Consider the following 23,454-nt stretch of genomic DNA (forward strand, 5'->3'; position numbering starts at 1 on the left):
TACAGTTTCTTGTGGTTTTGGAAGAGACTTATGGGAGATACACTGAACCTTTCACAAGCTGCCAACACAAATTCATCCAGGTTGATATTCCTGTCTGATTGCTAGTTTGTTTTGTGACTTTTCCGTTGGCAGATGTGTGGCTGTACATTCAAGCCAACATTTTCAAACCTGAGTGCCTAAAGTTAGGCTAATAAATCCATAGGTAGGCACCTGACTAGAAATGGCTTGACTTTCAGAGATGCTGAGCAACTGCTGTGCTGACTTCAGTGGGATTTGAGGCTAATTAGCACTTCTACAAATCCGACCAGGTCTAATTAAGTGCCTAAATATGTATATTTATAAGCACTTTGAAGACAACAGGGCCGCTCACATAATTGTAGCTAAGCATGAGCATAAGTGGTTGCAGGCCTGGGACTTTAGACTGCCATCTGGGAATCAGATTCTCCATTGTCTTGCATGCTGTGTAGTTATTTACACCAGTGTAAAGTGAGCATGCAAAACTACCATTCTGAGCTAGTAACCATATTGAACAGGTGCAAAAGACTCCACAGGGAGCAGGCAGTGATGATTGGGGACCGGAGTGCTTCTTATGAAAGTATCACCAATGAGAACAGACCAGGAGAATCTTATTCCAAAGCCTATCCTGGCCTTGTGCTTATTATCTGTCCCATATGAATTCAATTGGACTACTCACATCATGCTTAAAGCTAAGCACTTGTGTAAGTGTTTGCAGGATCACAGTCATCCTTAACTGACTGCTACTCTTTTTTAAAATATTTGTCTGACCAAATTAGCTCAAGAACTCATTGGAATTAATGAGACTGTATACTAGCTAAAGGAGAGATTTTGTTGAATGATAGATTCCTATTATATCCATCCTGCCAAGAAATGGGAAGACAAATGTTGTAATCCTCTAGAAAACTTACTGGGTAAAAATGTACTCTGTGGTAGAGAGCTTTCAACACCACCACCACCACCGAAAATATACCAGAAAAAAAAAATCTACAAGAGGAGACATTTTAGGAGAGAAAGAGAGACTCTCCTGGTCTGCTGTAATGATGAAGAGAAAATGTCTGGAGAGCAAAACAAAATACTGATGACAGTTACTGTATCTTACAACAATAGGGCCTTTGCCTCTATTCATAGGGACAACTAGCAGGTGTGAATTAGTGCAGCAATGATAAACTGTTCTCTATCTTAATATGCATTGCCCTTGCTCATAGAAACAATACTACAGGGTCAGTGGATTCCCCAATTACAAGTTTCTCTGCTGAAATACTATAAGATCCTGGCTCTCAGAGGCTCCTGCCAGACCCTTGTTAAAATTCCATTACCAGACTGCAGGCAGGGCAGCCAGGGGATTTCCCTGCCTCCCATGGGAATTCACCACCTCTCTTTGCATGCTGCTAAATGTTCCTTACAAGACATCGTTCTCTGGGATTCATAAAAAGACTTAATAGGAAATATTTGGCCTTTGCTTTGCACCAAGCATTAGCTAATTTAAAATAATTTCCTGGGCTATGATTCCCTGCATGACTTTAAACTCCTAGCTTTTCCTCCCACCCAACCACACCAGTTGAACACTGGTCTAGGGGATTCATCTCAAACTAAGGATTATTTGTTTGTGTTAAACAGGAGCCCCTAATTAGACTATTGACAGCAATATCACACGATTTTCCTTTTGAAATTCCAGTTGCAGTTTCTCATTTCAAATACCACAGGACTGGTGAATTTCCTCACTTGGAATTCCCTTACTTACCACCCGAAATCCTACTGGATCTGGGGTTAATCCTAGTTACGGTGTCTGGTTAGGAATGCTGTGGGATCCAGTTGGAATCTCAGATTTTTTCAGTTGAAAGGCAATAGGATGAATAGCTCAGCTGTAGGAGAGAGAGATGGGAAGCAGGGGAAGCCTCCAGAGTTGAAGTGGAGGAGAGTGACAGTGGGTGAGATGAAAACCTCAGCCCTCCAGGGAAAGCAGCGGTGTCTCTTTAAGGCGGGCAAGGTGGGGCTAGTCCCTCCCCAGCCAGCCGCCCGCTCAGCAAACTTATAAATTTAGTAACAATGTGTTTTAGGCGCTTGGATCCTGAAATTAACACCGCTGCAGCAGCTCCGGGCGGATCGGTGTCTGTTACTCTCCGCCTTCTAGCAGCCCTGACACGAGGAGGGGAGGAGCAGGGGGAAGCGTTTCAACACGTTATCCTGCCCTCCTGAGCCAGGACAAGCAGCACCCCCGACCCCCCCATTCACACAAACCTGCCTATGCCCCATGGACAGAGTGCCTTGCCACCAAGGGAGAGCCACTTGGAGCTTGAGCTGCGCCACCAGAAGGGAAGCGTGAGCCGGAGCAGCTGCAGTCGCCTCTGGACCGACTAAGGCAGGAGGTCCGAGGTGAGGGGGGGTTTCCTGGCAGCTTTCCACCCCACCCGCCCCGGGGAGAGGATGTCAGCGCCAGGGGGGCAGCGCAGCTGGGCTACTATGACCCCCATCCTCTCAGCCACCTTGTGGCTCCTGTGCGCCGCTACGCAGGTAAGAGAAGTTGCTTCCCCTTTCCTCGGCTAGCCTCTCGCGCGCTGCGCTGCGCTCTGCTCTGCAGCCCCCGTGGGAGGCCGGGCACGGTTCTCTCCAGCCGCCCCCGTTCCCGAGGGGTGGCCGCCGCAGCGCCCGGCTGTTCCGCGCCTCTCCCCGCAGGGCGGCCCGGGCATCGCGCCGCCCGCAGCAGGTTCCCCGCCGGGGCGGGCGCGGGGCGGCTCTTGCCGGCTGCGGGGGTGGCTGGAGCCGAGTCCGGCGCCCGCCCAGCCCCCGCGGGCGCTCCGCCCCCGCGCACCGCGCGCGCTTGGCGCCGGCCGGGGGGCGGCTCCTCCTCCTCCCCCCGGCGCGGCCGGCAAGTCCCGCGTGTGCCCCGAGCGGCTGCCTTCTGGGCAGGTTTGTGGGCTGGGCAGCCGGCACCTCTTGGCAGCTGCCGCGGAAGCAGCTGGGATGGGGGGAGGAGCAGCCGGGTTTGGGGGTTCCCGCTCTCCTCACACCTGGCCCCAGCGGGGACTCTACTTCTGGGGGCCCCGCACATCTCCTGGGGACAGGGTCACAACCTCTGCAGGCAAATCCGGGTCAGGCTATGCCCCTCAGCTTTGACTAAGGTCTGGGAGGCCTATGCTATCCTCCAGGCACCATCTGGGGCAGGTGCCCTCCTCCCGAGGCAGGACAACAGTAGCAGCACCCCTTTCACACCCTGCCTCCAGCCCACGTGCCAAGTGGCCCATCCTCTTCAAATGTACCATGCAGGGCAGAAGCCCCTGACACACCTGGGGTGTGGGAGTAGACACGCTTCCTGGCTGTTGCTAGAAACACCTGTAGCAGCGGGTAAGTGGGGGCACCTACAGAGGCTTTCTTTAGAAGTACCACTGTGGGGCTGGAAACTTGCACACTGGCGGGTGGGATGTCATCAGGTCTTGGCTCATCCTGTAAAAGAGGGGAGCTGTTGTTGAGGGGAGGCAGGCACGCAGAAAGGACTCTGGGTTAACAAAAGGTGAGCATGCAGCTAACTAGTTTTGTATTTGTATGTGTAACGTTTTGCTGATATGTTGCATGTCTTGTTCAAGAAACACCATCAAAACTAACTCTAGATTGTAAACACAGGTCTCCCAATGGGGAGCGCTAATAAGCCACCTGTGGCCAATGGTAGTAAGGTTGCTTAATGCACCTACTGAAAGGTGGTGGATACTGCTTGGATGAAAGTGATACAAGAACCTGTATAGGACAGAGCTTAGATAGACAGGGTCCCTGTACGAAATATCTTAAGTTCTAGGTATGGTGCCACTTTGGGTTCCCCAGTTCTCAAAAGGGCCTTCATCAAACTACAGAGAAGAAATAATAGTCAGTTCTTACAAACTTGTGTGTCCAAAACAGACCACTACCTTCTGCAGTCTTATCCCCTCCCTTCCTGATCTATAGCCAGACGCACTAACATGAACATCAGCGATGGCTGATTTTTGTGCAATCACTTTTATAAATGGTCCTGTATTACAGTCATGCTTTCCTAGCAAAGGTCTTTGAAACTAAAATTGAGGTTAGTTTTATAACTCTCAGGAAGGGAGGATGGGAGGGTCTTTATAATAAAAGTTGCATACTGTTAAGCTTTGCTGAATGTCAGGAGTGCAGGTTTTTATCTTCTTATGGGGAGGAAATGTTTCCAAGAAATAGAATAACTTTGGTCGTATCCTGTCTGTGTTTTCAAATGAGTATTTCATTTTCTGAGAGCAGTGTGCTGAAGTGGGCTGTGTCAACGGGTTTCTCATGAGTATAATTTACACTCACTTGCATGCTCTTCAAAGTAATTTACTTTGCTTAGTCATGAATTCACTGTTGCAGAGATTTTACTTCAGGGAGTGTAGTTAGGGGATCCTCATTCAGTGCTCTTGGGACAAACAGTTTTTGAAGTCACTTTCAGCTGTGTGTGTGAATCTTTGATCATTGTGTTTTTAAGGTATCAGTTAATTTCCCGGGCTTGAGAAATAACACTGGGAGGTCTGTGAAGAAAATTGTAGTTACAGACAAAATAATGGAAGTGTAGATGTAGAGGTATGATCTTCTCTGGACTTGCTCATAAGTGCATTACCAAAGTACACTTGGGCAAAATACTACTATTATAGTATTGCTGCGCTTACATATTAGGCTGCTTCGGTAAATGTCTTCAGATTGCACCATGATATGGAAACTGATGCTGGAAGAGACTTGTTTTTAGAGACCAAGTAAGCCCTGCACCTTATTCTACAGGTTATTAAAGCCACATTAGCTTGGATTCCCTGGTGGAACTCCTGCCTACCCCTCCCTTATCATCCTCCTCAGCCCTGCCCCTACACCAATCAGATCTGCCTTGTGATACTGGGTTCTGTCCCTACTTATCCTGCTTCTGCACACCTGCTCTCTCTCTGTTTATCTGGGTCTCAGCTTTCCTCTGCTTCCAAAACAACTTTTCTTTGAGGGGATCAAAGTAACCCCTTGCTTTTTGTATAAGGATTTTTTTTTTCAGATTATTCCAATCATGTCTCAGAGTCCGTGGAGTAGTTCTACAGGGCAGAGAGGGGCTGGGTTAGAGCTGCAGTAGAAATGCAGTGAAGTTTTCTTTGGCTCTTATGTTGAATATTTAACTCTAAATTGAAATTCATTTAGATACTCAATGTAACAATTGAAGTAGTGGAATTTGGCATTGCCTCTTCACTGTATGGCTGCCTTCAATTTTTACATTTAGATGGTTTGCATTGGTGAAAAACTTTTCTTGGGGCCACCCCAGCACACTGTTGCTGTTTTTTTGGTAAAGTGCTAGCAAGAGTCCCCAGGTGAGGATCAGAGCCCCATTGTGCTAGGCACAGAACACACATGCAATTAAAAGATGGCCCCTGCCTTGAAGAGTTTACAATTTCTTGGCATTGCATAAATAATGTACATATTAATATTTGGGTTTTTCTGCATTAAATGCTATCTTGACCATGAACCAAGTGTTTAAATGGCATTAAAATATCATGTTTTAGTAAAAGTTAACATGCAAAGCCCCCTCTCTCCCCACATTGATATGAAAATAAAATTGAACTGTTTATTGGGTTTAATAAGATTCCCCCAGGAATTATGAAGGCTGGAAGTGTCAGATAACAGAAAATAAAGCAGATTTCTGACTCCTGGATTTTTGGGAGCAAGAAACTAAACTGACTCTTTAACTTCATCAAAGTATTACACTGATGGTGCTGGACTCAAGATCTGGATTCAATTCCTGGCTCTGTTACAGGCTTCCTATGTGATTTTGGGAAAGCCGCTTAATCTCTTTGATGTTGTCATTATACTTCCTGTTTCCCCTCTCTGGGTTGTGCATTTAAATCGTAAGCTCTTTGCAGGGACTACATCTCGCTTTTGTGCTAGGTGCTAAATGTACACAATACACTGATCCCTACTGGGGCCTCTAGGCACTATAATAAAATATTAACAAGTGGCATAGGAAGCTATTCTTGGGAGTGAAGGACATCCTTTTGCTAAACATGTTTGTAGTGTAGTAACATTACCCATTGAAAGCCACAGAAGATTACATCTAGCTTTGCCTTCTTTTCCATGCTATATTTACTTCATGCTAGTCTACTCCAAGGACACGTTAATTTGTATTCCACTACACAGAAGAATGACATAATTAAAAACTACGTCCAATTTTAAGTAGGGTAACTCACTGTCAATAGAGATGCTTTTGCGATCCATACATTTTGAAGACTAGGTTCACATTACAATTAGGAAGTTAGTTGGGTTGAAAGATCAAACAACTTCAGCCTTAAAACATAAAGGATGTAAAGACCATTTTTATCTCCAAAAAATGACTTGGAGACAGAATCCTATGAGGATAGCAAACTTAAATTATCTAGTCAAATATCAAAATGATTTTTTTTTAAATTTGATTTTTTTTAAAAATCTTTATTACAGAACAGCATAGCCTCGGAAATCATTAGTATCTATCTGCCTCATCTGATGTACGTGTATTATGTGAATTATGATAGTATCTTGCGGCCTGGATCAAGGTTCTGTTACGAAGGTGTTTTACAAATGCATAAAAAGATGCTTCTTGCCCTGGAAACAAGCTAATTAGATGTTTGTCTTCTTTAATAGGTGACCTCTCTTTTTGAGCTTTACTGCATAGTAGTTTCAGATCTTGTTATACTATGTGATGAAGGTGTGAGCCATGTGGGAGAATATTTTCTTTACAGCAACATCCATTAATGTATGTGGTGCTAGTAGCACTTCCTGTTAAGGTTGCCTGACGATTTCAACTATGAGACTGTTTTTAGTTGCTTATAATTTTGCTAAACTTAAACTGAGCTGAAGTTTTCCATAAGGGGTGTCTGCCTCAGGCTGATTTTTTTGAAAGTTTCAGCCAAAACAATGGAACTATTTCAGAGAATGAGGTTAAGAAGAAATAAATTGTCTTGTCACTTAAAAAAATTCGGATGACTCTTCTTTGAGAAGCTCCCATGCTTTGGAGCAAGGCCTTGAAATTTGGCAACATGGTGACTGTGTGTCAGGGATGTGCCTTTTGCCATTTCTGTGAAAATCCACCCAAATTTGACAGAGAGAGAGACCGTATATAGATACAGTCGGGGAAATATTTGTGTAAATTTAATATCAAATTTTTATGGTCAACACGCACATCTGATCCATAGACCGTGCATGATTTATACAGAATTACAAGGATCACATTTTTGTACAGCAGAGAAAATATGCAAAAACTAAATTCAAACACTTTTCATACATCATAACCTGGTTTTCGGTCTCTAGTTTTTTTCAGACAAGTGAATTGTGGCTGTTGCAAGGATATTATCATATTTGTCTAATTTCCTTGGCATAGGAGCAGATTGTATGTGTGTACTGGATTTGGTTCTGCACTAGTATCTTCAGGATTCCTATTTCAAGACGTCAGTGCCATAGAGCAAAGGGTATAGTATGTGGTGTTGCTCTTCTCTATTTCTATCAGTAGCTGGGTTAACAATATTGTCACGCAGATAGAGCACTCTGAATCCGCACATATCTTATCTCCCTCAGTGTTAACTGGAGCATTGATTGTGAAGACCATGCTCTTCAGGAGTCAAAAGTGACTGCATCAATTTTGGTAATCTAGGTTTGGTTAGTCTTATTGCCCAGGGTAAACTTGTGACCTCTTCCCAGGCTCCCACTCATGGCAGCCATGCAGGTGGACCCTTGCCTCAGTTTCTTTCTTGGGTCTCCAGTAGTTCCATTCAAGTTTGACTTCTAGTCCATCTACACAGCTTATTAACAAAACATAGTGCAAAGAATCCATAACAGTCCCAAAATATACTCCATATTACCCCAGTGCACCTAATCCTTGTGTTCACCATACCCCCAGTGTCTTCTGTCACAACTAGATTCCTTATCCAGTCTCTTCCATCAATCTGCCAGGAAATCCACTCCAGCCCTTCCTTCTGAGGTGCAACCCTGCTCTTCCCACTGGGAACTCCCACAGCCTATCTGCTGGGAGCACCCCTTGCTTCCCCTGGCCCGATCACTGTTCCTCAGGGTCCAGCTCTCCAGCATGGAGTCATCAGTGGGTAAGTCCCTCTACTGCTTCCCCACTTCCTTCTGCCCTCTCTGGCCTGGAGCCATCCAGCAACTCCTTCTTTCTGCTCTCCTGCCTTCAGTCTTCTCCCATGAATCACTGTCTGTCTCAGGAAGCTCTCCTCTCCTGCCCTTCTCTTGATTAACTCAGTCTGCTGTGACTCCCAACTAATCTTGTATAGCCTACATTCTGCTCCATCCTCTTAATTGACCAAATTGGGAGCACCTAGTGTGGAACAGGAGAGCTAAGCCCAGTTTCATGTGATGGGCCAGCTGCCCTGTTCCACCCAATTTCTCGTCCACCCAAATTCTCTCTCATGAATATAAACAGATTCTTTGTATTAAACTGCAGTTCTACTCTGGCGAAAAAGTCTCTTTTTTAAAATGGCCAATCTCTACATGCCCTGTGAAGTCTAATGCGGCTGCACAGGTACAATTGAAGACATAGTTTGTTCTGAGGGATATTTATTACCATTGCTGATGCTTGAGGAAGACCAAATTCAGCTTGGTTGTTGGATCAGATTGAGGTAGTGGCTGTAGCTCTGGCAGGTAGAAAATTAATATGGAGACCTAATAAATGTGGAATGCCATTTTTTAGTGACTTTCCAAAGTAGGTCCATAATTTAAGGCTGCAGCTCCTCAGCAAAATAGCATAAAATATACATTATTCATGCAGCTTTGCCTTATATGTTCAAAAAAGGAAATAAAACATACAGGTATTTTAAATATTCATTTACTATCTTACACTTTATATATAGCTTCTTTCATCATGTTTCTTGAAGCATTTTGCATATCTGAAATGCAGCCACCTTTGGGGTGAAACATGACATGCCTTTAACAGCACATAGCAATGATACAACATTAGTTCACAACAGCCAGTGAAGAATATCTTATTTAAGTGAAATCTGACCCTATCAAAAGAATCATTCTTTAAAGTCAGCCCAGACTTTTGTGTTTATGTATTTTGTGTGCCCTTTGAGGGGGGGATATTGTGCAGTCAATATAACTGTCCTACATGTATACTCAGGGAGATGTTTTGAAGGGGATGGAGGTGGGGAAGAGACAAAATAGAATCTTTAGGAAATATACCAGGAAGGTCTGCTCTGGGGATCTTAAATTGCTTTGGAAAATAGCTTCATGTTTGGATTTGAGACACCATCACAGATCTGGTTGGGCTCCCCCTGCTGACAGCTCACTAGATTGCCAAGGGGACCCATTGCTGGATCCCATGAGTTTGAAGCTTCTGGAGTCTGAACAGAGCCCAGGAACTTTCTCTATCTTGGGATCCCTAAGCACTTTTGGGGTACAGAGACCATGTAGTTCCCTGCCCATCCCCTGGAACCAGTGCTTGACCCTCAGACTCTCCCATAGGTTAAGCCAGGGTCTGCTCTAGCTGTAGGCAAACTAGGCAGATGCCTAGGGTGGCAGATTGCTGGGAGAAACAATTTGAAAAAAAAAATCTGTATTTATTTATTTTTGAATGCTTGTGGCCCAGCCTTCTCTTGCCACCACCAGCACTGCCTGCTCTGAGCTATCCCCATCACCAGCGCACACACTCACTTCAACAGCCACAGCACCAGTGCCATGCCCCCTGCACAGAGCTCTCTTCTCACCCTGTATAGAGCTCCACACATTGCATCTCACCCCCCTGCCTAGTGAACTGTAGGGCTCTGGACACTGTACCACACAACCTAGCCCACTATATTTGGGTTCACCCATGGGGGTAGCACACTGGAGTTTTGCTTACAGCAGCAGATTGTCTTGAGTGGCATCTGGCTGAAGCATACCTTTTCCCTGAACTCCACCCAAAGTGTGGAGCCTTCTGAGTTACCTCTTCAAGGGGCCACAAGGTACAGAACGTTTGAATAGAAGTTCAACACTTTGCTTATCACGTGAGAAATTCACAGATCTATACAAAAAATAATAAACCTTACCTGCATTTCCTTGCTTCGGTTTCCTCACCACACCAGAGCATTTTTTAGGCTGAGGATAGGACCTTCTGTGAGATTCACAATCCCTCCTCTGGAGCCACATGACTTCTCTTCTGAAACGTGGAGCCATTCTCCTAGGTCAGCTTGCTTTCTCTAACCTTGGCCAGTCCGTCCTCTCCCCTTCTCTTGCCCAAATGTCCAGTGGGTCCTTTTATAACCTTTTGCTTTGGTCACCTGCCTTTGTCCTGTTCTGGTAACTTTCAACTGGTTTCCACTTCCCTCCTCTTCCTTTCAGACAGGAAGAGAAAGTGTCTTTTCCCATGCTGTAGCAGACCCATCATTCCAAGGTACTTTACCTTGAATAGATGGCTGTTGAGTTCTAATGACCGCCATGGTCTCTGATCTGGCAGAGAAGTGAGACAGCCCTGCCCACTCATGGTGGATACATGTACAGAGGTGCATTTATGATACAGAAATTTTCATAGTAGTAATTTCATAGAATCAGCCAGGATTCATAATTTGTACAGACCGATCCCCCAAATCATCGCACTCATGATGAGGTTCTCTAAAACTAGAAAGTTTTTTGTGTCATTTGGAATTAAGACAAAGATAGATATAGGTTGGATTCAAACACTGAGCTCTATTACACTGTGGAGTAGCCCTTCTAAAGGAAGTAGTGGAAAACCGATTGCTTTAAATCTATTAGAATATACACTGGATAAAGCAGTAGTATTTAGGCTGTATGGAAGAATTCTAGAATGGCAGGGGGATAGACTGGATGTGATAGGCCTTTCTCCTCTCTAATTTCTCTGATGGATATTGGAAAACAAATCCTGTTCTTGCATCCATGCTTCAGCTTGTTCAGTCCTATGTGGCTGCGTACTATAAATAATGACTGCATTACATCAGTCTTAGATATGGGTCATGGAATCTAGCTTGATACCGTTGCTTTTGATTTGACAAAATGTTTCCAGAATTTCCATACAAATACTCTTTTAAAACTAACCACATAAATGTGAGATCTTTTAATGAGGCATTTAATAGTGGGAGAATGGCTTTATGCAAAGTGCCAATAATTATTTCACTTAGCTTTGCATTTATTTTTATATGTATGATGTGAATGAACTGAATTTCCTGTTTGTGGCTTTTGATGTGATTATAATGTCTCCATTGTGTCTAAAACACACGGCCTGCAGAATCCTTTCTTTAGATTGCACAGGTGTCTTTCTGTGGAGAGCTGACACAGAAGACAGACTTCATTTAAATGAATTTCACTACGTCTGTGTGGCTCCAATAGTGAAAATTGGCCCTCCATGGCTGTACACATTTTCTTTTTATTTCCATCGTTAATTTTTTAGAGAAAGGTGGGGGAATCAGTCTAGCTTTAAGCTGTATTAACTTCCAAAGAAATGCCTGGCCAACATCTGGGTTATGCTACATAAATGTGAAAAGTACCCCTCCCTTTTTTCCATATAAATATCTGGCCTTACATCCTGGGGTGGGGAGTTAGGCAGAAGACTCTTTGGATGGATGGATGACAACATGCTTTTTTTAGATTTGTAAAAAATTGGTGTTTATAGCTTTAATGTTTTGTGATTGGTTGGTGAGTGGAACACAGAGCAGAAGACAGTCCTGCATGTGTAAATGAATACACATTCATTCTGGGGAATTACTGGTGGGAAAATGGACAGCATGTTTATAAAATGACTACGCTTTTTCATGTTTCTTCTAAGTTTTGTGAAAACGGGTCCAGTTTCATGAAATACCTCAAATGTCATGGCTCCTTGCTCAACAAGAAGGATGTGAGTGGCAACTATGACAACTTTGAGTGGCGCAAGTTAGCCTCCTCATGTGACACTTTTGATAGCGTTCTCTTTTTTTTTTTTGAAATTGGAAGCATCTGACATTAGGAAAGGTTGGGGTTTTTCTTTTTCTTTTTTTTTTTTTTGCATGTTTCCATGTGAAATCCAAATTTTGCAAAATGTCTCTGTCATGGGGTGGGTGTGGCCCCTTTACAGGGCCTTGTTCTGTCTCCCAGAGATGGGGAGAAGTTAGCCTGGAATGGGGCTAATAAAGGATTAATGATTGGTAATTAAGACATGGGGATTATCTAAAAGGGTTAAGGTAATTGACCATCACCAAGGGTGGGTGTGGCTTAGGAGGAGAGAGCACTCAAGAAGAGGAAGTGCTGGAATTAAAAGGGGTTAGGAGACATGGTAGTGAGTGAGGAGAGGAGGCTTGGAAGAGAAAGGTAGGATGTAGAGGAGAGGAACATCTCTGGGCAGTGAGCCCCCACTGGGAAAAACTGCACTGAAACTGGGCCTTGGAAGAAAGTCTGGACTGAAGGAAATTGTACCATGAAAAAAGGGTCAGAACTAAAAAGAACCCAGTCACTGAAAGATTGGCCCCTGGGATACTGTTGAGCAGATGAGCTGAAAGACATTTAAAGACTCTGTAACACCTAAAGAGCCAGACATTACAGAGAGCCTGGCTGGAGGGTCCTGGTCCTTCTGCATGCATTGCATGTGGAGAACACGAAGGGGTGCTCTGCAACAGGTGTGATCTATGACATCACACAAAGAAAAAGATGGGGTCACTAAAAAGCCTGGAATTTAATTCCAGGCTTAACTTCTCTTAAACCCGCCTTCCTTCTCCTTGCCCCCAAATCACTACGGCCCTGATCTTGCAAATGATGAAGTGTGTGAGTGTAACATCAGTCCTGAACGATCCTAGCAAAGTCGATGAAACCAATCGTATCAGTACAGTTAAACACAGGCTTACATGTTTGCAGCACTGAGCATGAAGTCTGCACAGTCCTAAATATTGGAAGAAAAGTCCCATGTTTGGTATGCTCACTCTAATGCCTCTTTACTTCTAACCTTTAGCTTCTAGGTAATGGCACTGGGTATTGCTTGGCTTATTGTGAGGCACCTGATTGTTAGGACAATGCTTCACCTGTGAATTGTACAGTGCATTTATCGATTCTGTTTAGTGGCAGATGGCTGCTAAGAGGTAAGCTACTTAAAGTAAACTAGTAAATTATCTACGGAGTTTCTATACCATACTGGAATGATTAATTGAAGGCAGTGTTTGCTCTGAGGGAAAGTGCTTTTCAGACTTCGATTCATACCGTTTCTCTGAGATCCTCTTCAGGTTCCAGGCAGCTTTATACTTATCAACCCATTTACATAAATGGATTACATCTGCCCCATATATGGCCAAGTGCCGAGAGGGGCCGAGTACCTACAATGAAGAAGTTTGAGAGGAATACTTCAAGGTGTTGAAAACTGATCATCTTGGAGAATGCTGCCCTTTGTATGAAACTGGCACACTTCTACAGATTCAGAGGTTGATACTGTAGTTCAGCTCAGATAATTAAATGGTGAAATATTTGTTTTAACTTAATTTTACCATTTTTGTGTTGCATAGTTTTATATACACTTAGTTTTTCTGTTTTTTAAATTTGTAACCAAAATTTTCTCACTAAATGGTTTCTTAAAATGTCTGTTAATAGTTGTCACATTCCACTCTGAATGTATATATACATTCAGAGTGGAATGTGACAACTATTAACATGAAACCTGACATTCAGAGCTGCAGCCAGAAAAAAGTGCAGCCACACTGCAAGTGCAATAAGGTGGAATTTATCTCTCTGTCTTAGAGCTTACATGCCCCCCATTATCACTGTATCTGAATGAGCCTCACAATCATTAATATATTTATCCTTGCAACACCCCTGTGAAGCAGAGAAGTGCTATTCCCCCATTTTATAGACTGAGAACTGAGGAGGTAGTGAATGCCTTATGATAGCAGACCACTGTGCTGAGATGAGCTATGTACAAATAGAAATGACATACAGTTAGTGTGTGTGTGTGTGTGTGTGTGTGTGTGTTTTAAAGCAATAGGTTTGAAAGTGTCACCTGACAGGTATCATGCATGCAGGAGAGTACTTTTTCTTTTGATCCAGGTGCTGATGCTGTATCTACATTTTTTATTATGAGACTGTTCATGCCCTGTCTCCATCCTGTGTTTGTTCTCAGGTGCTCTTAGCATCAATACCCACTCTCTATGCTGTGTGTGTGTATGTGTATGCACGCTTGTTCAGTTTGTTTCAAGGTACAAAGGCTACAGTGTTCCAGGGGAAAGCACCTCTAGTGAGGTTTCCCCTGGAACCACACCAAAGCTGGAACCATGCCAGTGCACATCCTTTTGACAGTAGTGTATGTTGGCACTATGGAAAAAGGTCATTATTATGTTTTGCTTTCTGAGACATAGGGCCTCTGCCTAGTTGAATCCCATATTAGGATGTCCTCTTGCTTTGGCTTCTAATTTGTGCTGCTTGTAAAACAGAACATGGCATTTTGAATTGTGAACATTTCTCTCTGTGTCAAGGAAGAGATATCAAGGTGGGAATTATTTTTTCTAAAGTGAAATCAGTACTTGTGGCAGGTGCTGGGTTGATTCAACTGGGCTGAATCTCAGCTGGTGAACTTAGAATCTGTAGCTCCCTATTGTTGCAATTCCTCCACCACTAGCAATGGTGGTGGCTATAGTGTAGAAAGGGTTTAATTAGTAATTCAGTGGATATTTAAAGGGGTCTGAGGGACTATGTGCCCAACTTCTGTTGAAAATCAATGGGATTTGGCTGCCTAGTTTTCTTAGCCCTGGTCTACACTGCAAAATTACTTTAGCATAACTGTTGCTCAGGGGTCTGAATAATCCATATCCCTGAGTGACCTAGTCATACCAACCTAAGCGCTGGTGTAGACAGTGCTATGTCAGCGGGAGAAGCTCTCGCCCATCAGCTTAGCGGGCCTTCATTAAAGTGCTACATCAATGCAGCTCCGCTGATGCAGTGTTTTAAGTGTAGACCTGCCCTTAGGCCCCTTTGAAAATCTAATGTCTGTTTATTACACAAGTGCTTAGGGCCTAAGTCGAGGGTCAGGATGCCATCCTGCTAGGAGTTGAATGGACAAGTAACAAAGATAGGAGATGTGAGGTAGATGAAACAGACAAATGGGGTGACAGGGTGTTGGGAGGAAGAGGTGGTAATGAAGTGAACGGAGTTGAGCAGAGAAGCAGAAATCTCAGCTTGCTCCTTGCATAACCAATGTCAGGCAGCAAAATGAGAGCCAGTCATGAAGGGCATCAATTTTCAGATCTGAAATTAGATATCTTCTATTTTATTCTATGTAGGTTTTTATAATGAGCTCATCACTAGTATCTGAGTGCCTTCCAGTGTACTAAGCAACCTGACAAAACGTCCGTCACATGTTGTCTGTTCTCTCATCCTATCCCTAAAGAGACAAGTATGCACAATGAAGTGTCTTGTGTAGGTTGTGTGTGTGTGTATTGTTTTTAAAAATAAACATACCCATTGCTCTGTTTGTATTAGAGAAGTCAACAGCAAAGAAATGTGCCTTTAATTTGAAGCAGAAGATAGTGAGGTTTGTGCTGGTCCTTTGTTCTTGGGCGAGTTCATTCCACAGTCAGGGATCACACCTGGAGAAGTTTGTGTCTCCTGCACAGATGAGTTTCAAACTCTTATTACTGAGAGTTCCACAGGAGCATAGTTGTCAACCATGGTCTTCATCCTGAAGTTTTAGACACCTTTTTTCATCTAATCTGGGTCCAGGCCATGGAGTGGTTGAACATAAGAATGGCCATACTGGGTCAGACGAAAGGTCCATCTAGCCCAGTATCCTGTCTACTGACAGTGGCCAATGCCAGGTGCCCGAGAGGGAGTGAACCGAACAGATAATGATCTAGTGATCTCTCTCCTGCCATCCATCCTACCCTCTGACAAACGGAGGCTAGGGACAGCATTCCTTACGCATCCTGGCTAATAGCCATTAATGGACTTAACCTCCATGAATTTATCCAGTTCTCTTTTAAACCCTGTTATAGTCCTAGCCTTCACAGCCTCCTCAGACAAGGAGTTCCACAGGTTGACTATGCGCTGAGTGAAGAAGAACTTCCTTTTATTTGTTTTAAACCTGCTACCCATTCATTTCGTTTGGTGGCCCCTCATTCTTATATTATGGTAACAAGTAAATAACTTTTCCTTATTCACTTTCTCTACGCCACTCATGATTTTATATACCTCTATCATATTCCCCCTTAGTCTCCTCTTTTCCAAGCTGAAAAGTCCTAGCCTCTTTAATCTCCCCTCATATGGGACCCGTTCCAAACCCCTAATGATTTTAGTTGCCCTTTTCTGAACCTTATCTAATGCCAGTATATCTTTTTTGAGATGAGGGGACCACATCTGTACGCAGTATTCAAGATGTGGGCGTACCATGGATTTATATAAGGGCAATAAGATATTCTCCGTCTTATTCTCTATCCCTTTTTTAATGATTCCTACCATCCCGTTTGCTTTTTTGACTGCTGCTGCAAACTGCTTGGATGTCTTCCGAGAACTATCCATGATGACTCCAAGATCTTTCTCCTGATTAGTTGTAGCTAAATTAGCTCCCATCATATTGTATGTATAGTTGGGGTTATTTTTTTGCACCGAAAGGTCTTGGAGTCATCGTGGATAGTTCTCTGAAGATGTCCGTGCAGTGTGCAGCAGCAGTCAAAAAAGCAAACGGGATGTTAGGAATCATTAAAAAAGGGATAGAGAATAAGACTGAGAATATCTTATTGCCCTTATATAAATCCATGGTACTCCCACATCTTGAATATTGCATACAGATGTGGTCTCCTCATCTCAAAAAAGATATACTTTAATTTAGGTTTAAAGATAAGAACTGAGACCTTGAACTTGATTTAAGATTCTACGGGAAGCCAATGTAGAGAGTGGAGGACAGGTTTGATATGTTCACTGTGACGTGTATCACTGAGGAGACAACGCTGCGGCATTTTGTACTGGTTGGGGTTTCCGAAGTGCTGAAGGCTTTATGTCCACGCTTGTTGCATTGCTGTAATCTAGCTGAGATGTGATGAAGGCATGAATAACTGGTGCCGGTATTCATTTGTTAGGATGGGAGGGTGTTTCCTAGCCAAGAAGAGAGGATAGAAAGCATTACTTGCTGATGCTGCTATGTTAGAGCTCAGCATCAGCAAGGAATCTAAGAGTATTTCTAGAATATGGACTGATCTGACCAATTCTGGGTGTGTATTTTTGTCCAATGGAGACTGCACTGTGGCTGCAAACTCTTTGAACAACTTTTCTGTGCCCACCAGCATCACCTCTGTCTTGTTCAGGTTCACCTTCAGTCAGTCATTCTTCATCCATGAGCTGATCTCATCTTGGACCACCTTGGTGATAGTGGTGTGGTCATGTGGTGAAGGGTAGGTACAGCTGCATATTATGGGCACTTGAGTCCATGTTGTCTGACCAGTTCACCTAATGATTGCATGTAGATTTTTTTTTAACAAAACTGGAGAGAGAATTTATCATTGTTGAGCTCTACTAATGAGGGGGTCTAGTGGTGAAGGCACAATTTCCCACTACATCTTATTGGTGCATCCCTCCAGGAAGGATTCAAACCATTTTAGAACATTACCATGGACCTCTATGTCACGTGAGAAAGCAGAATCTCATGGTCAGTAGTTTCGTAAGCTGCAGAGAGGTCCAGAAGGATATGAAAGTGTGTCCATCCTCCATCCACTGATAGGAGGACATTTATCTATGAGTGCCACAAGGGCAGTTTTGTTTCTGTGTCCTAGCCTGAATCCAAATTGTGCTGAGTCTAGAATGTTAGCTTCAGTTAGATGAGCTTGTAGTTGGCATTTTGCTAGCTTCTCTGAGGCATGTGCATTAGGTGTGTGTTTAGGATTAGGATGAGGTGACATGAGAAAAATGACTGCACCCTGCCCAGGCTGTAGCCCCAATATTGCTACCATCTGTGAAGGGCAGTGGGGTGGATAATGGGTGCTGATTTTCCTAAGGTAGACAAGACCATGGAGAGTGAAGGCCTCTGTCCATAACTGATAAAACAAAATACTACTTACAATACTTCTGGACTGTGGTACTCCTGGCTATATTATGTCATTGAAGCAGAGAATTTAGCAAGATTTAAAGAGGTACTGGGCACCTATATGGTAAGCAAAAATGTCCAGAGTTGTTGTTGTTGTTATAGTTAATGTTAAAACGAAAGTTTTGGAAAGGCTCTAAAACATCATGTTCCAGGTCTTAAAATAATCTCTAACTATTAGGGATTAGATTGAGACTTGCATGGGGGACAGATTATCCCACATGCTCTCACTGTGAGGTTTCTTGCACCTTCCTCTGAAACATCTGGTGCAGGCCGCAGTCGGAGACAGGATACTGGACTAGGTGGAACATCAGTTTGATCCAAGATAGCGGTTCTTATGTTCCTAACTTGTACAGCAGGGACCACAGCGATGTAGGATTCTCTACAGTGGCCTGCTAGGGCAGCCTCGGCCCTTACCTGGAGGCTATACCTGTAATGGTGATGGTTTACTAATGTTTGCTTACTTAACTTTTGTGGCCCCTCCTCATAAATCTCTCATCTTTATGGTGAAGTTTAGTGAGCCACTGACCATCTCTTTGCTTTTAAAGGAAGAAAGTTGGCAGCTATCTTACCTTTTCTTTCCAGTGACTGAGTCTCCCCTCAAGGGGGTGTCCTGTTCCCATGCTTTTATATTTGGCTTTCTCCAAGACTACTATGGTGGCTTGCTTTCTGTAGAAGATTAGACTAAGTGGCTTGTTCCCCACACTTTATCTAGTTCCAGTGAAGATGAGTCTCTCTTGAATTCTCTTGTGTGCTGCTTGAACATCTTAATGTGCTCTGGAGCAGATCCATCATAGTGTTACAAAATCCTGGAGTTTGTGAAATCCCTCCCACCAGAAACTCTAAAGGGTAACTGACCAGTGTACTTTATGAGATCAAATAACTTGTCCATGAGATTGAATGGTCCTTGTAGAACTCGAGTAGATGATCTAGAATGTATTACATGCAAGAAGTGGGAGGATACAAAGGTTAAGCTCATAATTTGTTTCAGTTTAAGATAAGTGTCAAAAACTTTTAAACACTACCACTTTCATATTTGTTTTCTTGAACTTCCCCCAAACTTTCAGGAAAAATTCTACCTTGGCATAACATACGGGGAATGATATTCCAGTGGGATTTCTCTCTTTTGGTGAAGCTGGACTTCAGGATTAAAGTGAGAAACAACCTTCAACCTTTATTATGGAGCAGCTACAGCTATTCTGTATTGTCACACCTTTAGCACTGGCACTTTTTCCTATGAAATAGCTCACTGCACAGAATGAGATCTGATATTTTAACACAATCCTTAAAACACTGTGGGGTGTGGCACAGCCTTTCCCTTGGATTTCTAGACTATGGACTGACATGTTTTCATGGTTAAACACTCTGAGTACCTTTCCTAGACCTGACAAACAGCTTTGTGTAGCTTGAAAGTTTCTCTCTTTCACAGAAAAAAATTGGTCCAGAAAAAAGGTATTACTGTCTCGCTAATATCTGGGAGCAACATGGCTACAATAACACTGCAAATGTGTTTACACAAATTACTTCTAAATACTTCTCTATGCTGGAACCCTGTTAACATGAATATTTACTGCATCCCTTTTCAAGCAGTTTTACTACTGCAAAGTATATTCCATCTATAAGCCATACTATTTCCGGGACATTGGGCCTATATCTAGACGAAAACATAAAAAGGAAAACCTACGAGTTTGTTAAAATAACTTGAAGGGTTTGAATTAGAGTCATGAAAGCAAGAAAATGTGCAGTCAAGGGTGGGTAAGAAAGATTTCCTCTTACTCCCAGCTCTGTTCTGGACACAGTGGAATTTGAGACTACACTAAAACTGTGTCCAATAGAGCTGGGCAAAATATTTTGCATGAAAAGTTTATTTGCTGAAACAAGCAGTTTTAGATCAACAAACTGTTTGCAAATTTAGGTAAATTTGCCACATAGTTTCAGATGCCTTTTTTGGATGGCATTTATCCCCTAAAGAACTTAGATTCCATTAACAAAACTGCTGGTGGTTGTGCTGTCCTTATACCCAATAGCCCATTGGCTAGGGTATTCGTCTGGGATGAGGGAGTGCCAAGTTCAAGTTCCTGCTCCAAAGATTAATCAATTTCAGCAGAAGAAATTGAGAGACCTGCCCCAGAATAACCAATAGTCTGGTGGTCAGGGCACTCACCTTCACCTGTGAGGGGTTCATGTTCTTCAACCAGAGAGTGTAATCAGAGGGCAGCCACCACAATCACCATCATTGGTTTTGTGAATCTAGCCCTTAATTTCCTTTGCTTCTATTAAACTAAAAGTTAAAAATGCCGAGAAATGAAACAATTTTTTAAAAACTTCTTCAATGTGCTGAAAATTGCAAAACTTTTCAGTTTCTGTTTACCTTGATCAGAAACCTTGTTTTTTATTTTGTTGGAACTGCCAGCAAACTGAAAAATGAGTTATTTGCTCAGCTCCAGGGTGAACACAAGGAAAACAGATACGTGTTTTAAAAACATGTCAAAACCCTAACAAGGCCATTTGTATTCTAATATTTTAGTTGGTAGGGGGTCAACTCCCATCTATAATAAGATTAACATATTAGTTAACACGTTTTCAAAAACACACCTTTTTCCCAGCGTGGACACAGCCTAATAGAAGAAAGCAGCCTATTTCAATACAGAACTTGGTATACTGAGTGACTTCTATTGCCACACAATGCCTAAATCGCAGCTGATTTCTCTTTGATTGTGTGGAACAAGATCTAATTTTGATGTTTGTACTTTTGTAAAAGCTAAAGGCTGAGATCTTCTTAGGTTTGTTAGACAATCTTAGCAGCCAAAGATAATAGAAAGTAAGAGGGGACATAGAACAAAGGTAAAATATAAAGCTGTATAAAAAGTTTATTTAAACCCTCGTCAGGATTCTGTATCATGTGTAACTAATCCAAATATGTCTTATTGTCTTTGCATCAGAAACCATAGCTATATATAATGGATATATCACAGAGTTAACCTGGACACATAGTAGTACAAGGTAAAACTGTTTGCCAAGATCCTTGGCAAAATGGTTTAGTGGGTGGTTAATCAAGCCTTCATAGGATCAAAAAATATTTCATGATGTAATTGCTGTTGGAGGTTGCTGCAGTTTGATTATCTAACCTTGCTTCAGAGGGGTAGCCGTGTTAGTCTGGATCTGTAAAAGCGGCAAAGAGTCCTGCGGCACCTAACAGACGTATTGGAGCATGAGCTTTCGTGGGTGAATACCCACTTCATCGGATGCAACGTCGATGCATCTGACGAAGTGGGTATTCACCCACGAAAGCTTATGCTCCAATACGTCTTAGTCTATAAGGTGCCACAGGACTCTTTGCCGCTATCTAACCTAGGTGATTGATACAAGTGCAATGAAGCAGCTTAGATGACTACTATCTTTTGGTAAAATGTCTCCCAGGAGAGTAAAGGGGAAAAAAGTTCTTGTACCCTCTGCAAACAATTTGATTAGGAACTGTTTGTTTTCCTGAGATAGTAATTAAATCATGTAATGAACAAATTGCACTTATAAGCATGAAACAGATGCATGTGTTCCCGCTGTGAGACAATTAATTGTTTTGCTAATGTTTTATCTGAGAGCTGTTCAGGAGTTTTGTTTATTTTTTCTGTCCCATTGAAACAATTAGAAATCGAATACCAATACAAGTAAATCTGCAGAAGAATCATTTCAGGAATTTCTATTTTATGGTGGAATACTGAATGTGTTTCTAAAAATAAGATGATGAGGTTGGGAGTTGGAATTCCTGTGTTTTGTTCCTGGGTTTCCCACTGATTTGCTGTGTGTTGGATCCTGCAGTCATAGAAATGTGTGATAGCACTCATATGTGTGAAAGACTGAGCTCTTAACCATTTTCTGCTGAATATACTCATTTCTAAAATGCAGATAAGAAGATTGATATCATACCTCCCAAGGGTTAATTAAGACCTGCCACTGAATAAATTATAGTGTTCCCACACCTTGACTACTGTGTGTAGTTCTGGTCACCCCATCTTAAAAAAAATTAGCACTTTCCTTCCCTCTAACCTACTCACATTGACTGAGAATAAAATAAAGTCCATCATGCAGCACTGAATCACAGGACAAACCTCAAACTGTAATGGGAAAGGCTAAATGATTCCTTCACAGGAATATTGTGTATTGTAAGTGATGGTAGTGCACCAGATACTTCTCCTTGTATACTGATCTGCCACCCTTTACACACACGAGATATCCACTGATTTTGAGTAAAGTCTTTCTTGGAAGGTAGAGTCTGAGGCCACATGACATTCTCACTCTTTCCCTGGTTATTCTCTATTCATCTCCTCTTCTCTAAGTGATCTGTCTAATTTCCCCCATCGGGCACTGTTGCGGCTCCATCTACTGGTGGGAAAGGTTGGGAGCCCCAAAAAGTTCTTGAGCCAGATACCAGCAGTTCCCATCTTAGTTTCTATTCCCTGGTGTGCAGTTACCTCACCTTCCAGAAAGGAGAGGGAGTCCTGCTCTGTCAAGCAAGAAAAAGGAGTGGGGGTTGCTTCTTAGTATTTAGCAGGGTAGGGGAGCTACAATCCCTCCTATTTAACCTCTGGTTAGTAGAGAGGACCAGGTGCATTCACTTTCTGAATACAACTCTTACTCATATGGAAAAAATGTATTTTAAAAAATATATTAAAGATATTTTCAACCTTTAAATAGTATTTTAATATTACACAGTTGCTTTTTTCCCTTTTGAAATATTGAAAATACATAGGATATATGAAAAATCTGATGTATTTGATAAAGTACATACTAATGTAAAATCTGACATAATAAATTTATATATGTGTATTACATGTTTTTTCAAATGTCTATAAATTCTTGACTCAAATTTCACTCATATTATAAATTTTAGAAATATCTAAAATGTTTTTTAAAACACCTGCAGAAGTGTTTCTTCCATTTATAGTTGTAGAAAAGGTTAGTCACAGATTAAGACCTAGCAGTTCAAAAGGGGCAGGTGCAAGGATAACTTTGCCCCACAAGTATTATCAGGTCTAGTACTTGAAATACTTCAAGCCCATCCCATTGGTGGGCTTTGATCCAGCAAAGCACTTAAACATGTGCGTAACTTTAATGGATGACACTGGCACGAACGATATTCTTGAAGTTGCACTCATCCCTGGGTGCTTTGCTGGATCATGGTCGAGAGACCAATAAAGTCTTTGGTCCTTAGGTTTTACGTGCCTGTAGCTAAACCCAGAGTCTGTTGTCTGGGTGTCCTCCGCTTGTTTTCCTCAGCACCTCTCTTTGTTCTTCCGTTATAATATAGCGTAGGGAATAGTCTCCGGTCTTCTCTTTGAGATTATGCCCAATGGGTTAGGAGCATCTCCCAACTTTCACCATGGAAATTCCACATGTGATATGGTGCCATGTAGCTTTCTTTTGCCAGGGTGCCAAATGGC

General features: G+C 42.5%; 1 protein-coding gene across 1 annotated transcript in view; it reads left to right on the forward strand.

Moving 5' to 3' along the window:
- The first annotated feature begins 2,442 nt into the window (after positions 1–2,442).
- ADAMTSL1 (ADAMTS like 1) overlaps positions 2,443–23,454 on the forward strand; it is a 689,739-nt gene continuing 668,727 nt past the window's right edge. Inside the window, exon 1 of the mRNA XM_077816448.1 lies at positions 2,443–2,529. Within this exon, the coding sequence (XP_077672574.1) occupies positions 2,443–2,529 (87 nt within the window). The remainder of the gene's footprint in view (positions 2,530–23,454) is intronic.

The sequence above is a fragment of the Eretmochelys imbricata genome, chromosome 5, assembly GCF_965152235.1.
Source record: "Eretmochelys imbricata isolate rEreImb1 chromosome 5, rEreImb1.hap1, whole genome shotgun sequence".
Lineage (NCBI taxonomy): Eukaryota > Metazoa > Chordata > Testudines > Cheloniidae > Eretmochelys > Eretmochelys imbricata.